Source organism: Artemia franciscana, chromosome 17 (assembly GCF_032884065.1).
Source record: "Artemia franciscana chromosome 17, ASM3288406v1, whole genome shotgun sequence".
NCBI lineage: Eukaryota > Metazoa > Arthropoda > Branchiopoda > Anostraca > Artemiidae > Artemia > Artemia franciscana.
Window position 1 is genome coordinate 17,665,582 of NC_088879.1, and position 17,117 is coordinate 17,682,698.

The 17,117-nt window shown below is 36.1% G+C and overlaps 1 protein-coding gene across 3 annotated transcripts in view; it reads right to left on the reverse strand.

The window, feature by feature from the left end:
- Positions 1–17,117, reverse strand: part of LOC136037943 (uncharacterized) — a 70,740-nt gene that overhangs the window by 48,578 nt on the left and 5,045 nt on the right. The window contains exon 1 of one of the 3 annotated variants that reach the window (XM_065720818.1): positions 9,138–9,235. The exons of 1 other annotated variant lie outside the window; for it this stretch is intronic. Coding sequence is in view for 1 of the 2 variants with exons in the window: in XM_065720816.1 (XP_065576888.1) it covers positions 8,659–8,718 (60 nt within the window). In the remaining variant the exon portion in view is untranslated. Of the gene's footprint in view, positions 1–8,658; positions 8,771–9,137; positions 9,236–17,117 lie in introns of those variants that run through there. One more of the 3 variants, XM_065720816.1, reaches the window with a different exon arrangement.

Sequence of the window (17,117 nt, forward strand, 5' to 3'; positions counted from 1 at the left end):
GGAGGATCTTTCCTTGGAGAAATATGTCATGGCGGAACAGAAATTCAATGAAAAGGGCGCAGGATTTTCTAAAATTACTATAAAAAACGATGAAAAAATAAACATGGAAAAGTTGTTTCAATTGAAAGTAAGGAGTAGCATTGAAACTTAAAACGAACATAGATTATTACGCATATGAGGGGTTCTAAAAATACTTCAGCATAAAGAGCGAGGTGTTTAGGAGGAGATAAATACCTCGCTCATTATTCTATAGTATTTTAGTAATTTTAACTATTTATTCTACGGCCTTTCTGATTCAGGGGTCATTCTTAAAGAATTGGGACAAAACTTACGATTTAGTGTAAAGCGAGAGGTATTAACGAGGGCGCAAACCCCCTCATATACATAATAAAAATTTAAGAATATAAAAAAGTTTGTTACGTAAGTTAATTCTTAAGTTACGTATATTTTTTTACTAATAAAAACATTCGTTAAAAATTAAAATTTATAGTTGCCCTTTTATGTAACTGAAAAATTGCAGGGCAACTAGGCCTCCTTCCCCACCCCTTAATTCTCAAAATCGTCTGATCAAAACAAAGAGAAAGCCATTTAGCCAAAAAAGGAATTAATATGCAAATTTCATTTTAATAATTTATGTGTAGAGAGCCAAAATCAAACATGCATTAATTCAAAAACGTTCAGAAATTACATAAAAAACACTAGTTTTATTAACTGAAAGTAAGGAGCGACATTAAAACTTAAAACGAACAGAAATTACTCCGTATATGAAATGGTTTGTCCCCTCCGCAATCCATCACTCTTTACGCTAAGTTTGACTCTTTGCCACAATTCTGCTTTTTAAAACAATTAAAAGCTATAGCGTAAAGAGGGAGGGATTGTGGAGGGGACAACCCATTTCATATACGGAGTAATTTCTGTTCGTTTTAAGTTTTAATGTCGCTCCTTACTTTCAGTTAAAAAAACTAGTTTTTTTTTAATGTAATTACCATACAAAGCACCGCAGCAAAGAGCTTGGAACTGAACTGATTATTCTGATCTAAATGTTTCTTGCTTCCCCCTGTACAACATCTTTGAATAAAAAAAGAACTGTTGAAAAAAAAATATGAACAGACACACTTCACTTGTTGTCAGATGCAACACTACAGAGTTGGCACTTCATATGGAAGGGGTGGTCATATAAACTTTTGAGGGGGCTTATTCAAATAGTAATCAGAAGTTGTAGCAACACTTTTAAGAGTAAAAAGTAATCAAAGGGTAAACAGCCCCCCCCCAGCCATTTTCCCCTAAATGTATCTGATCAAAATTTTGATAGCTATTTTGTCCAAAATATACATTAAAGAAATCAACTAACTGTACTCCCTCCATCTAGTCTTTCAAATGATATCTAGACACAAGCATAATTTCATAAAAATAAAGTGAATCAACCTAGTTAAATCCAGCACTGACACTATACAACATTACTTTTTCTGCAAATAGGAAGCATAAAATATATGTTTTTGATTCTTTTAAGTTGATTATTTCTTAAAATTTCAGTTGATTATAAACTGGTCGTCTTTGGGGCAAAATTATAGTTTAGTACAATAACATGGTAGAAAACAACATTTTCTCATTGCATAAAATTTATGGTCACTAACTCACTATAAAAGGGCCTGAGAATTTTAAATTTAGGTTTGAACAGGCAATCTTTTAATTTTTTTTATGATCTTCGGTTTGATACTCCTTGAAAAATAACAACAAATAAACATGCATCCATGATCTTTTTTCTGGTAAAAAATATAAAATCCATATTTTGTTGATACCTCTATGGTGGGGTTCTCTGATATGGTGCACCTGACAAAACAAATTTTCACTAATATTGTTGGCTTTTTGGTGTGTTTTACCTTTTTCTCGCAAATACAACGCCAATTTTCCCTGATTTATAGCTTTTGGTGAATAACAACAAACTGGATGATTTTTATATAGTTAGAATCAGCATAACAAGTCAACTCTGTTGATATGTCAATTGCTATCAAAATTCTGTTATTAAAGCTCTGGTGAATGCTGGCCTCAGTTATTCCTTACTTGCAGTTCATTACCCCAAACTAATTTACAGCCTTCTTCCCACATCTCCATAATGGAATTTAAGGTGAAGTTAATAAATAATTTTAATTTAAGCCAATTCATTTTGTTATATTAAATTTGAGCACTGAGAAAAAGAGTTTCAATTTGAGAGCTGGATTGTAAGCTTAAATTACAGTTTTTTTTGTCGTATTCTCTAATTTTCTTAAATGTTTGAACATATAGGAGACTTCAGTCTGAGGGGAAGAATTGTCCTGTTATAAAAGAGGTATATTTTAAATGGCCATTATGAAATCAAAACATGGTATCTATACAGGGAGGGTGAGTTCTGAATATGTTCCCATAATATCTAGGCAAAACCCAAGTTAGGGGTTTTGAGATCTTGGAAAATAGTTGATCTAGGGCAGGTAAATAAAGCTTCCAGGGTTGAAAATCAGAACCTACAATATCTCTTTGGAAGCTCATTTTAAGCTCTCATCTCTACTCCTTCTGCAGTCTCACCTAAGGCTTAGGAAATTCTACAAATATTTAATCTTGGAATTAGGAAATTCTACACCTATTTGAATCTTGGGAAACATTAAATCTTTCCATAGTTTTGTTTGAGTCTGGTTTGCTTTTACTCTCTATTTTCAATACAATGATTTAAATTAAATACATAGAAATACATAATTATTAATTATATTATAGATTAAATGTATGGAACCCTTCCCAGGAATTCTTGCAGTTTATAATTGACTTGAGTTTTGCTTCATTTTGGATGTGAAGTTAGATACTCTTTTTATTTGAGAACTGTTATCCAAATGTACCATATTTAAAATAAACTTATCTTTAATAAAATGTGTCCAAAAATATGTTCCTGTGCCCCTTATCCACCATTACGTTTTTGGTGTCTCCCCCTTCAGAAAATTTTCTGTGGGCATCCATGATTGGCTTTAATTTTTATAAACGTAATTCCTGTTATTTTTTTTTTATTTTAAGCCGTATCAAGGGTTTTTTTTCCCCAAGTTCAAGATGTAGCCATCTTGTAAACAAATCTTTAAAAATTTATAAGTTGGCTTAAAGGAAAGGCACAAGGTTCAAAGTGCTTTTCTTATGTCTTGTTTGAGCAGAAAACCTATTGGTGAATTTATACATATACACAAAATTTAGCTAAGAAGAAAGTGAATGTATGGCTTGATGTCCTTTTCATGCTCTTCCCAAATCCAATAATAAAATTCTTGGACAAGTTACATTTTGAGCCCTTAATGGGGTTCAAAACAGCACAGCAACCAAAAGTAAAAAAAAAAAAAAATTCGAAAAAATGATCTAGTGAGAAAAATTGACATTTATAGCTGACTCAGAAATGATGATTAATATTTTCGTTAATCTTGAAAGTAAAATGTAATTTTGTAAAAAAAAATCGTAAGAATTTTTAGAAGGAGCCTGAAATCCTTCAAAATGACAATTCAGCAAAACAGAAAGTGCACTTTTGAAATCATTATTGTTGGAAACCTTAACAGGAGGCTTATAACTCTCGCTTTGAACAAGAGCTAAGAGGTCATTTGGCACTTGTGAGGAGGTCGGAAGAGCTAAGAGCCAAGAGCTCATATGGTATGGGCTCTAGCAAAATTCTAAGAATCAATAGATTGCTTTAAAAGAAAAATCAGAGGCTTAATGCCGGTCGGGATTTAAAATAAGAGCTCTAAGTCCCGGGGTCCTTCTAAATATCTAAATTCATTAAGATCTGATCATCCATTCGTAAGTTAAAAATACCTCAATTTTTCTAATTTTTCCTCTCCCTTCAGCCCCAAAGAAGGTCGAATTGAAAAAAACAACGACTTTATCAAGTCAATTTGTACAGCTCCCTGATAGGCTTACCAACTTTCATCGTCCTAGCAGGTCCAGAAGCACCAAACTCGCCAAAGCACTGAAACCCACCACCTAACTCCCCCAAAGAGAGCGGATCCAGTCCGCTTACGTCAATCACGTATCTAAAACATTATAAGCGTTTTCCAAGATTTCCGGTTTCCCACTCCAACTCCCCCATATGTCAACAGATCTGGTCGGGATATGAAATAAGAGCTGAGACATGAGTTCCTTCTAAATATCGAATTTTATTAAGATCCAGTCACCTGTTCATAAGTTAAAAATACCTCAATTTTTATAATTTTTCCAAATTAACAGCCCTCACCTCCCCCAAAGAGAACGGATCCATACCAATTATGCCAATCTCGTATCTATAACTTGTGCTTATTCTTCACATAAATTTTCTTCCCGATGTCTCCACTCTAAGCGTTTTCCAAGATTTCGAATTGAAAATGGAGCATCTGAGACATAAGATTCTTCTATATATCAAGTTTCATTAGGATCCGATTGCCCATTCGAAAAATAAATCGATTTTCATGTTTTCCAAGAATTCCGGTTTCCCCCTCCAACTCCCTTCAATGTCACTGGATCTGGTCAGGATTTAAAATCAGAGTTTTAAAGCACAAGATCCTTCTCGATATCAAATTTCATTAAGATCTGATCACCCATTCGTAAGTAACAAATACCTCATTTTTTCTAATTTTTCCGAATTAACCCCCCCCCCCCAACTCCACCAAAGAGAGCGGATCCTGTCCGGTTATGTCAGTCACCTATCCTGGACTTGTGCTTATTCTTTCCACCAAGTTTCATCCTGATCTATCAGCTTTAAGCGTTTTCCAAGATTTCCCGCCCCCCCCCCCCTAATAACACTGGATCCGGTCGGGATTTAAAATAAGAGATCTGAGTTACGAGGTCCTTCTAAATATGAAATTTCATTAAGATACGATCACTCTTTTCGTAAGTAAAAAATACCTCATTTTTTCTAATTGTTTAGTATTAACCCTCCCCCCCCCAACTCCCCCAAAGAGAGCAGATCCGTTCTGGTTATGATAATCCTGTATCTAGGACTTGTGCTTATTTTTCCCAAGTTTCATCCCAATCTCTCCACTCTAAGCATTTTCCAAGAATTTAGGTTTCTGCCCCCCCCCCAAACTCCCCCTTCACCGGATCCAGTCGGGATTTAAAATAAGGGCTCTGAGACATGATATCCTTCCAAATATCAAATTTTATTAAGATCAGATCACTCCTTTGTAAGTTAAAAATACCTCATTTTTCTAATTTTTCAGAATTAACCCTCCCCCCTCCAATTCCCGCAAAGAGAGCGGATCTGTTCCGGTTATGTCAATCATGTATCTAGGACTTGTGCTTATTTTTTCCACCAAGTTTCATCCCAATTCCTCCACTCTAAGTGTTTTCCAAGATTTTAGGCCCCCCCCAAACTCCCCCCCCCCAATGTCACCCGATCCACTCAGGATTTAAAATAAGAGCTCTGAGGCACGATATCCTTCCAAACTTTAAATTTCATTAAGATCCAAGAACACTTTTGTAAGTTAAAAATACCTCATTTTTTCTAATTTTCAGTATTAACCCTCACCCCCCAACTCCCCCAAACAGAGCAGATCCGTTCCGGTTATGTCAATCGCGTATCTAGGACGTCTGATTATTTTTACCACCAAGTATCATCCCGAACCCTACACTCTAAGCGTTTTCCAAGATTTTAGGTTCCCCCTCCAACTCCCCACAATGTCACCGGATCTGGTCGGGATGTAAGATAAGAGCTCTGAGAAACGCAAGTTTCTCAGTTTCACCTGTTTGCAAGTTAAAAATACTTCATTTTTTTATTTTTTCTAAATTAAGTGCCCCCCACTCCCCCCAGATGGTCAAATTGGGAAAACGACTATTTCTAATTTAACCTGGTCCGGTCCCTGATACGCCTGCCAAATTTCATCGTCCTAGCTTACCTGAAAGTACCTAAAGTAGCAAAACCAGGACAGACCAACAGAATTTGGGATTGCTATATGTCACTTGGTTAATACCAAGTGCCACAAAAACGAGGAAAATAATATTTGTGCATAGGTAGCAATGATGTGTCCTCTTTTTCTTTTTTTTCGTTCTCCTTCTTTTCTTTGCTGCTAACAGAGCACTAAACATCATAGAGTTGTTTGAGGGCTCATTTAAAAGCTAATTAGTTTCTAACTTTATACCATAGTCTAAAAATGGTAAAATTCTACTTTTGGCTATCTTGGAAAGGGGTTAGGTTAGAAAAATGAAACTTTTAGGCATGGCTCTGTAGACTAAAGTATGGGTAAATTTATGACAGTTCATATAACTGACTTACCCATAAGTGAACATACCACTTGATGCCTTTTGTATGTTCTTTACAAATGCAATAATTGCTTCTACTGCAAATTCAAATTTAAGCACTTTTTGAACTAGACTAACCTTATAAATTTAGCACTGAGAAAATGTACCATTTTTTTTTAAACAACCAAGAAAAGATGGTGCTGAGAAAACAGTACTATTTTGTGGAAAACAAGCAACAACTCATATTTTCATTGAAAATTTGGCAATTTTAAGAGCTCAGTAAATGTTTAGTTTTGTTCCAAGTGCTCTAGAGTGCGTATTACTGCATATAACCTCAAACAAGGTTTATAAAATAAATATAGAATACAAACCTTGCCCTACTGCCCAAAGGGCTCATGGACTAATATACTATAGAAATAAGCTTAATGATGAGATTCTACGTCTCACCCAAGAATCACATACCTCAGTTGTAACAGCTGACATACAAGCTGTTATACACACAAGTTATGACATCTATACTAACAAATACAGTTAATCATGCAATCCCTAAAACAACACCTAGGAAAACAATCCCTAAACGCACTCCTAAAGCATGGTGGACAAAAGAATGCCAAATTATTTGGAGAACAAAAAATGCAGCTAGGAAAACATACCTAAAAGACCATATCCTGCTATATATTTAAGTAAATTACAAGCAGAGGCTAATCTCAAGAGAACAATAATTAATGCTAAATACAATTACTGGAATAATTTTGCAAATAGTCTTTCCAGAGAAACATGTGAGCCAATTATAAATAAACTTATAAGCAAAATATGTGGAAAAAAACATCCCCCAACCCACTTCAGTATGAACTAATATATGATAATACCTGCTATGATAATTGATATTGAAAAACAAAAATATTTGTTACCCTTTTCTCAAAAAAGCTAACATCAAAAAATAAAAGTATCATCACTCAAATCTTGAAAAATCCATTTTACCAGCCCTGACCTGGATCAGAGTATATAAACTGTCCATTCTCAACACATGAACTGAATAATGCAATACAGCATATGAGGGCCAATGCTACAAGTAGCTATGATAATATAATCCTACATGGATAAGGAATCTTACCCCTTTGTACAAACAGGAAATCCTAAATTGCTATAACCATGCATGGGCCACACCTTATTCCCCAATGTCTGGAAATGTTTATCCCTTCCACCAATTTTAAAGAAAATAAACCTAAACATGACCCTGAGTCATACAGACCTATAATGATTACTCCTGTGCTGGGAAAAGTAATGGAGGAAATGATTTACCATCAGCAACTATGGTTTTTTGAGAAGAATAATATGATACCTCATACTCAAACTGGCTTCAGGAAATACAACTCCTCAACAGATGCTTTCATATTATTAGCAGAGGCAATAAATGAATCCCTATAAAAAAAAAATAATGTCCTAATTGCTGCATTCCTAGACTTTGAAGGGGCATATGACAATGTTAACCACCAGATTCTTTTAGTTAAACTTGCAAATCTTGGATTACACCCCCCCCCCCGAACTTGTATCCTTCATAGAATATTTCATAGAGAACCGAAGTTTCATTGTTTGGGTAGGTTCAGCCTCTCCACCCTCTTCACTATTTCTCTGGGACATGAACCACCCACACACCAATTTACAGTATGCTGATGATCTGGTATTATTGGCAACTGCCAACACCTTTGAGATTGCACATTCAAAGTTGCAAAAGCACTTTTCTAATTTGAAAAGTTTTCTCAAAATTTGGATTAACCTATTGCACCCACAAAGTCCAAAATCGTCCTATTCCACCACAAGCAAAATAATCTTAATGGAAGGCTAACTCTAAATGGAATAATTATTACAGAGGACAATCAAATTAATTATCTAGGCTTCAGACTTGACCAAAAACTTAATTTCCACCTTCACATCACAAACACAATAAAAAAAATGCTATAGAAAAATAAGAATAATAAAAAGACTACTAGCCACACCTTGGGGATGCAATGAGAAAACATTACTCCAATTTTATAGATCACATATAAGACCCCATATTGATTATGGCCTTTTAGTTTATTGTGCTTGCACAAAGACCCATATGCAAAAATTGAAACAACACAAAATGATATAATCCGTCTCATGTTTGGTCTAAGGAAACCGACAAATACTAAGTTGCTGCTTACAGATAGTGGACTATCACCGATAAATGAAAGAAGAAGATTTCTTCTAATTAATTATCTTACAAAAATTGAAGCTAATAACTCTCATACCTTGCATAACTGGTTGAAAAATCCATCTATGTTTATAGGCACTGCAAATGATTATGGCAATACCCAGAAGAAATTCGCAGTGCCAGTAAAATCTATTGCACCCACATTCCCCCCCCCCATGGAGTTGGTCAATCCCCATAATAAACACTGATTTCTAAAAGTGGACTAAAGAACTTACCCCCATTGCTTTTACACAGAAAAAATTTGCCAAGCTTAACACAATTACATATAAAACCATTTCCAAATTTTCACAGTCATGGCATAAGAGTTCCTTACAGATAATGAATTTATGATTGTTAATTTGAATAATATTATAATTTACTCTGACTCTTTATCAAGCCTAGAGCTACTTTCTGCAGCTTCTCAGTATAAGATGGATATTGGCACATTTCATTGTCTTAGGATTATTGATAATCTTCCTTCAAGAGGTATAAGAATTTATCTCCAGTATATTCCAAGCCACTCAGGTATAATTGGTAGCCATAAGGCAGAAGAAATTGCAAAAAATAACATATCAAACAATAACAAATACATGTGGTTGCATAATTTTGAACCCTGGATATATATGTATTAAACTGTGAGATAAAACTGTTTTTCTTTGTTTTTTGCATTTTCTATGGTCTTGTGTTACCCTAGGTGTTGATTTAAGGGACCTACCTCAGTGCTGTGATTGATATATTTAGACTTTTGGGCAATTCATTTTAGTTTCAATTCTCCAGGGAATTGCACATCTTCCCGTTCTTCATTAAGCGCTATCAGTGTTGAATTTTTCCGCCCAACGTTGCCGCTCATTCTGAAATTATGGCGTCCAATAGCTCAAAACGCCTAAAACCCGCAACACCCGAAAAAGGAGTTGATAAGTGTGCTGTCTCTGGTTGTGTTCTGAGTGAGTCCTCGCCAGCCATTCAGTGTGATGAATGTGATAAATGGCTCTGTGCAACATGTCTAGGAATGAGTACAGCCGAATACAACATTTTCTGCAAAATGAATGAAAGACTTGGAAGTATTTGGACATGCCCATTATGTAAAACAGGTTCCAGTAAGCCTGATGTTCCAAATATAGTGAAAAGCACTCTCGAATCCCATTGTAGTGAAATGCGTGACATGTTTGCTGGTTTCAGATCTGATATGCAGATTTCTTTGGACACTGTGAGGGTTCAGGTGGAAACGCTTGAGACGGCTATACAATCAAAGGTTTCCATAGATGATGTGCAGAAACTTGTGGAAAACTCTATAACTACCCGTCTCGAAACAGACGTCCGCAAAATAGTGAGACAAGAGCAAGACAGAAACAGAAGACGACTTAATCTGATTGCCTATGGCGTTCCTCTGCAAACCAACGATGTTCAGTTCATCTCAACTTACTTAAAAGATGAATACTCAATTAATGTCGGGGCTATTACTAACTTGAAACGTCTACCTAATGGTAAGAATGCAAATACCATAGACAGACCCAACCCAATCCTTTTTTCTATAAATGATTACAAAATAAAAACGGATATATTGAAGGCCTCAAGAGAGAGGAGGGGGAGTATCTCATTCTTTGCTGATGCATCCAATGAAGACCGCCAGAGAAGGAAAGAACTAATTGAAGAGATAAAGAGGCGTGCAGCAGCCGGTGAAAAAAACCTTGTCATCCGTGATGGCGCCATCGTGTCAAAAAACGTGATCCCCCGGGGGGAGGGAGTCCTTCCCCCCCCCTCGCTCGATGGTTCACTAGACTTACCCATATCCCTTGTAAATAGTGTAAATAATGCATCAAACCTAGCCAGAAAGACTTCTATAAGTTCAACCTTTGTTTCCGCGGCTTCGGTTTTGAGCTCTGTCTCTCCATCAAGTGCTGCATCTGATTCGTCTGAGACCAACTACGTCACTGCTAGTTCGGGCGACGAAAATCCATATCAGAGTTCAAAAGCCGGAACTAGCAACAGCCCAGTCGGCCAAAGAAAACGGAAGCAACTAAGAATATTATATACAAACATTGATTCTTTAGTGCCAAAACTCTCAGAACTAAAAGTGTTACTTTATGAAAAGGATGTAGATGTTTTCTGTGTTTGTGAGGCGTGTCCTAAGAACTCTTTGACCAAATTGGAAGACGCACATATTCAAATCCCTGGATACTTACTCCTGAGCAACCTAGATAGTAACCTGTGTCGAAGAGGAGTGGCTATCTACACTAGGCTTGGAATTAAGGTAGATAAAATTGATTTTTCTATTTCTCAACCTACTAATACTTGGGTGGAACATGTATTAGTTAGACTTCTAATTGGATTTGAAATTGTGAATATTGGTGTGCTTTACCGTAGCCCATCAGCTCCAAACCAACTAGTATCTCACCAAGCAGTTTCTAACGTAATACAGATCTTATGTAATCTAAATTCATCACTTATGCTTTATGGTGATTTTAATATGCCAGAAGTTCGTTGGTCTGAAGGTATTGGGTACTCACCCCCTAATAACCCCTCCTACACAACCATCCAAACCCTTGCTGACAACTTCCTAACTCAGATAATAATGCAACCCACTAGATTTAGACATTCACAACAACCATCATTACTTGACCTCCTTATTACAAATGACCCTGAGAGGATTACTTCCACTTGTTACCTCCCAGCTATTGGTGCAAGTGACCACATATGTATAATGAATGACATTAATATTAACCATAGTCGTGATGGTAAACTTAAGAGAACTTTTACCAATTATGCTTTAATCCGTGAAGAACTAGCTAATATAAATTGGGATGAGGGATTATCAGATGAGACAGACATTGAATCTAGTTGGAATAGTTTTAAGTCTACTTTACTAGGTGCATGTAGGAAGCATACAAAGGTTTATTGGTCAGATAAACCAAAGACTCTTCCATACCTTCCCAGGAATATTAAGAAAATTATCAGAAAGAAAAATAGAGCATGGAATAAATACCTAAAATGCAAGTGTGACAACCATCACAACAAATTCGCCATGCTCCGAAACAAGCTGAGAAACATGACAAGAAAAGTTATCCAAGACCATGAAGAATCTATTGCAAATGAGTCAAAGAAAAACCCAAAAAAGTTCTGGCGCTATGTTACAGCTAACAACCCTTCCCGTCGACGCACCAACAGACTAAAAAAATCAGATGGCTCCAGTACTACTGACCCGAAAGAAATCGCTGATTGCATGAATGCCAGCTTTTGCACAAACTTCACCTCTAAGCCACCTGACATTACACTCCCAACCATACCTCCTGTAACAGTACACAACCCAATGTCCCCTGTAATCATTACTCAAGAAGATGTATTTAAAATACTAAGAAGTTTAAACTCCAACAAAGCTGCTGGACCTGATAATCTCCACCCTCGGCTTTTGATAGAATCTGCTGCTCACATTTCCCTCCCCCTTTCCAGAATATTCAACATGTCCCTGGCCAAAAAGTCAGTACCAAATGATTGGAGAACAGCAAATATTATACCAATTTTTAAGAAAGGTGACAAGGATAACCCAGGAGATTATCGACCAATAAGCCTAACCTCAGCCATTTGCAAGATCATGGAAGGTATCATTAACCATGCTCTTATAAATTATTTAGAAGAAAATACCCTTATTAGCGATAGACAACATGGATTTCGCAGGGGCAGGTCAATCGACACCAACTTTATTCAGTCATATGATCATGCAACTAAAATTTTGGATATGGGTAAACCGGTAGACATTATCTTACTCGACCAAGCCAAAGCCTTTGACAAAGTTGAACACTCATACCTGTTGCTGAAGCTTAGAGCTTATCAGGTGCATGAGGATGTGATTGATTGGATTGGAGCATTCCTAACTGGCAGATCTCAACGTGTCATGATCTACACTGATAATGGCGATCCAGTTTTCTCCTCCACTTCCCCGGTTATAAGCGGCGTCCCACAGGGAACCATCCTTGGGCCAACGTTGTTCAGCATATACATTAACGACTGTACAACTTATCTATGCAACCTTTTAACATTATATGCTGACGACTGTAAGCTCATTGGGCCTGCTGAAACTGAAGAAGAAAGAGCCTGCATTCAGCTGGACCTTGACAGGCTATCCTCTTGGTCATCAACTTGGGCCCTACAATTCAATGCAACAAAATGCAAGGTACTGCACTTAGGGCACAATAACCCCCACCATCCCTACCATATAGGGTGTGATCAGTTGGAAGCAGTTGCCGAGGAAAGAGACTTAGGCGTCATTGTGGACAAAGATTTAAAATTCCACAGCCACACTCAGGCTCAGGTTGCAAAAGCTAATCGAGCTCTCGGACTCATTAAGCGCTCTTTTGTAACCAGAAAGTCATGTGTGGTTATAAAACTTTATAAATCCCTTGTCCGTCCCCACCTTGAGTTTGGCTTGACTTTGGCCTTTCCCCAAAATAAAATGGACACAAGAGCCCTTGAAAGTGTCCAAAGGAGAGCAACCAAACTGGTCCGTGGCTTAAATAATGTCCCTTACCAGGATCGCCTAGGATCTCTGAGACTTCCAACCCTCACCTATCGAAGATATAGAGGAGATGTGATCATGGCACGCAAAATTTTCAAATCCGGTCACCTGAACCAGATCTTCACCCCCTCTTTGGCTAACAATTCAAGAGGTCACAGTCTTAAGCTTCACCTGCCTGGATGTCAGAGAAGGGAACGACGTGGTTTCTTTTCCATTCGGGTGGTCCCCCTCTGGAATAGCCTATCCGAGTCTACCATCCAAGCTGAGACACCCCACTCCTTCAAGGCTGGAGTCGACAGGGACTGGGAGAGGGCCGAGTGGAGGCTGGACTGGGAAGCTAAGCCAACATAATTACATCACTCACCACCAGCGAGAACTACAGGAGGATCTACCACCTTATCTCGCTGGCAAATGCGATTTAAGGTAATTTAAGGTAAAAATGCTTTAGATATTGACCAGCCAAGTGGGAGACCAATCCTCATTAGAGATATTTACCACTGGAGACTACCAGATGTACTGTTAAATAAGAATAATCCAACCCTATCACCTTTCCCAATAAGCACCTTTCTAAGATTTTCATATCAGTTCCCTAATTTAAGTGGCAAATTTCCCTCTTCCCCCCTTTGTAGGTCTTGTAATCTTGAAAATGAAACAATTGATCAATGCCTATTTGAATGTAATATGCTGAAATCTGCACAGTATACCCTGCAATGTAAAATGTTAGAATGCTTATAACATCACAAAAACTCACTATCAGCCAAATCTAACTGACCATACCTTCACACAGAGCACAAAACTCAATGTATATTCTATGATTCACCTCCTAGTATCAAAAGATTCACTGCAAGAAATCTGAGCAGATTCAAGATAAATAAGGACAAACCAACTCAGTAGCTCTGTCCATCTCACAGAGTGAGTCAAAAGGAAAAGGGCTGAATAATCTTGACTGAAAAGCCTGCACCTTCTGAAAAAGAAGAAGAATACTTTGCTCTATAGGTAATGTTACCTGTAAGCAAGCCAACTGTATGCATTTTTAATTTGCCCCATGGAGGAGATGGGGCAATCAGAAATGGATATGCTTCTAGAATTAGTATTTCTAAGTGCTCTAAACAGTTTAGAGCACTTGCAACAAAACTAAATGTTTACCGAGAGCTCAAAAAGTGCGTAAATTTGACTTTGTGGTAGAAAAGATTATTATATTTGAAAAGAACATAGAAAAAGGCATCAAGCGGTATGTTCACTTTATTGGTAAGTCAGTTATATTAACTGTCATAATTTTTTGAAAATTCATCATTTTTAAGAGCTCAAAAAATGCTTAAATTTGAATCTGTGGTAGAAGCAATTATTATATTCATAAAGAACATAAATAAGGCATCAAGTGGTATATTCACTTTATTGGTAAGTCAGTTATATGAACTGTCATAATTTTTTGAAAATTCATCATTTTTAAGAGCTCAAAAAATGCTTAAATTTGTATTTGTGGTAGATGCAATTATTATATTCATAAAGAACATAAATAAGGCATCAAATGGTATGTTTACTTTATTGGTAAGTCAGTTATATGAACTGTCATAGTTTTACCAAAGTGTCCTGGGAAGGTATTTTGAAGTACCTACTTCTAGTCCTCCTTCGCCTAGAGAGTCCTGACCATAATAACCTTTAAAATATGTTTGTTATAAAAGTGAACCCTTGCAAAACAGATCATCTGCTTAAATGAAATAGCCTACAACAAAATACTTTTATAAGGTTTTAAAGATGTAAATAGCCTACATTTCCTAAATTTTGAAAAAAACATTGATGTGGCTTAAAATTCTTCTCAAATAACAGGAATTACATTTTAAGAACTAAAGTCAGAGAAAAAGTCAGAGAAAAAAAGAAGAAAAAAAGAAGTAAATAAAGTCAATTCTTAATTTCCCTCCAATGGAATCAAAAGATTTTTTCAAAAGTAACGGCCTAATTATCGCTAGGCTTTGATTGGCGTAATAAAAAGGAAGGCGGAGCTCTGGCGGTATAACTATTGCGCATTATAAAAAAAAATTATTAATCATTAATTTTGAAAGTACCAAAAATGTTTAACAAAATATAATTTCTTACCTTGTCCAAACTCCACCTCGATTCATATCAAAGTCTTTACTTTGAACACCCTCCAAAAATAAAGGTTACAACTGGTAAGCATCCTAGCCACAAAAAAAATTTGTATATCACGCTTAACTCGTAATTAAAATATGGTGCTTCCAGCTCCTTTAGCAATCAAACAAGGAATGAAAAGAACTTACAAGAATATGCAGAAATTCAAAAAAAAAAGGTTGAGCCCTAAAGATTAAAATCATAAATAACCATACCATTAGAAAGAAAAATGCATATATTAGCTTACAATGTAATACATTGTATATAATCAGCATAATAATCAGTTCAAAAGGATAAAAAAGGACTTTTTCATCCCGCTCCCTGTAATAAATTCATAAAAACCTTCCAGTGATAAGAATCCGACAAGCCAAAAGAAACGTTATTTTAGAGTTAAAATGCCAGTGTTGCGTGAGTTTATATGACCAAAACGAGTATAAATTATGTTCAGATTACATCTAAAGACAGGCACTTCGAAAAAACGTTTATCGGAAATACCGTTCTTATAAGGCATGGCCTCAAGGAGCTAGGTAATTGCATTAAAAATGCATTTCTCCCTAAAAGACAAAATGAGTTCTTTTCTTTAGTCCATGACAAAGGCTGGAAGCGTTATTTGAACTTTTCAATGCAGAAATACAAAAGCTTAAAGAAAGCACAACACGTATATTTGAAGTATTTTTCCGTAAGAGTAAATATAAAAGATCAATAAGTTTAAACCCAATAGTCGGGGAGCTTGCTTCTCGCCTGTTTGGTTTGTCCACTCAAGAAGATTTTAATATATTAAGAGATAATGTTAAAAGACTAAACACAGCCATGAATACAACATTACATGTACAAAAAATACAAGCAAGTATAGCCAACTATCAAAAAGATAAAAATGAGGCCATATCCAAAAAAATCTCAAGAACGGTCAACACAATGAACTATTTAAAAACTGAAGTCGATAGAGTAATCTCTGATTCCAGTCTAACGATGGTGTCACTTGACATTGTTATTATGTCTTTGTTAAACTTAGCTACCGATGTCAGTAAATTTGAATTCGCATTATTTGAATTAACGGGAGGATCCCTTTCTTACGACTTAGTAGATCCCTCGGATCGAAAGAACATTCTAAACGAGATAAAAACTAACTTAACATTTGGTCTCCATTTACCAGTAGAACTGGAAATAGCTAACTTGTTCTTATATTATACCAAACTGAAGGTGCATATCACCGAAATTAATGAACAGCTTTTTGCAGTAGTCACAATTCCATTAATTAATCAATAATCCATATATGACCTATACAAAATATCTACTTTCCCCATTAACATAAAAGAGACAAACTCCTTCATGAGCATCATTTCAGAAGCAGAATATATGTTAATAGATGAGGACAGAAGAAAATACGCACTAGCAAATCCCCAGGAATTAAAAGAATGCGTGTCATTTAAAAATTTAGTCTGCCAACTAACATAACCCATATATAACGTAAAAATAGGTTCATGCATGCTAGATCTGTTCCTAAAGGAATCACAGCAACAAAATATTCCTGACTCATGTGGAGCCCTAATAGGAAGCACCAAATGAGAAACTTTCATTAATTTACGGAACGATTTATGGTTATTTACAGTACCTAGAAAGACGGTAGGAACTCGATCCTGCTACAACAATACAGAAAAAATTGACCCCAGTTATCGAACCGAAATATTGTTACAGGAAGTTGGAACTATTACAATCAAACAAGGTTGCAGACTTGTAAATAAAGAAACAACTGTGCAAACACCTCTAATCAAAACCAGCACTAACGTAATGAGCCCGAAAATAATAAACTTTCAAGGAATAAACTTGTCTTTCACAATCCCGAATATAAACAACAAGGAATCTAAAACATCCATTTGGCCAAAAATAGAAAAGATTAAAGGTACAATGCAATTAACGAAAATAAAAGAAGCATTAGATTTGCTAATACCTTTGTTCACTGACGAGGACCAAAAATTAAAATATGTAGAAAGTCAATACGGATTGTTCTCACCAAATTCATGGTATAATATTATAATCACTATATTTATGGTATTTCTT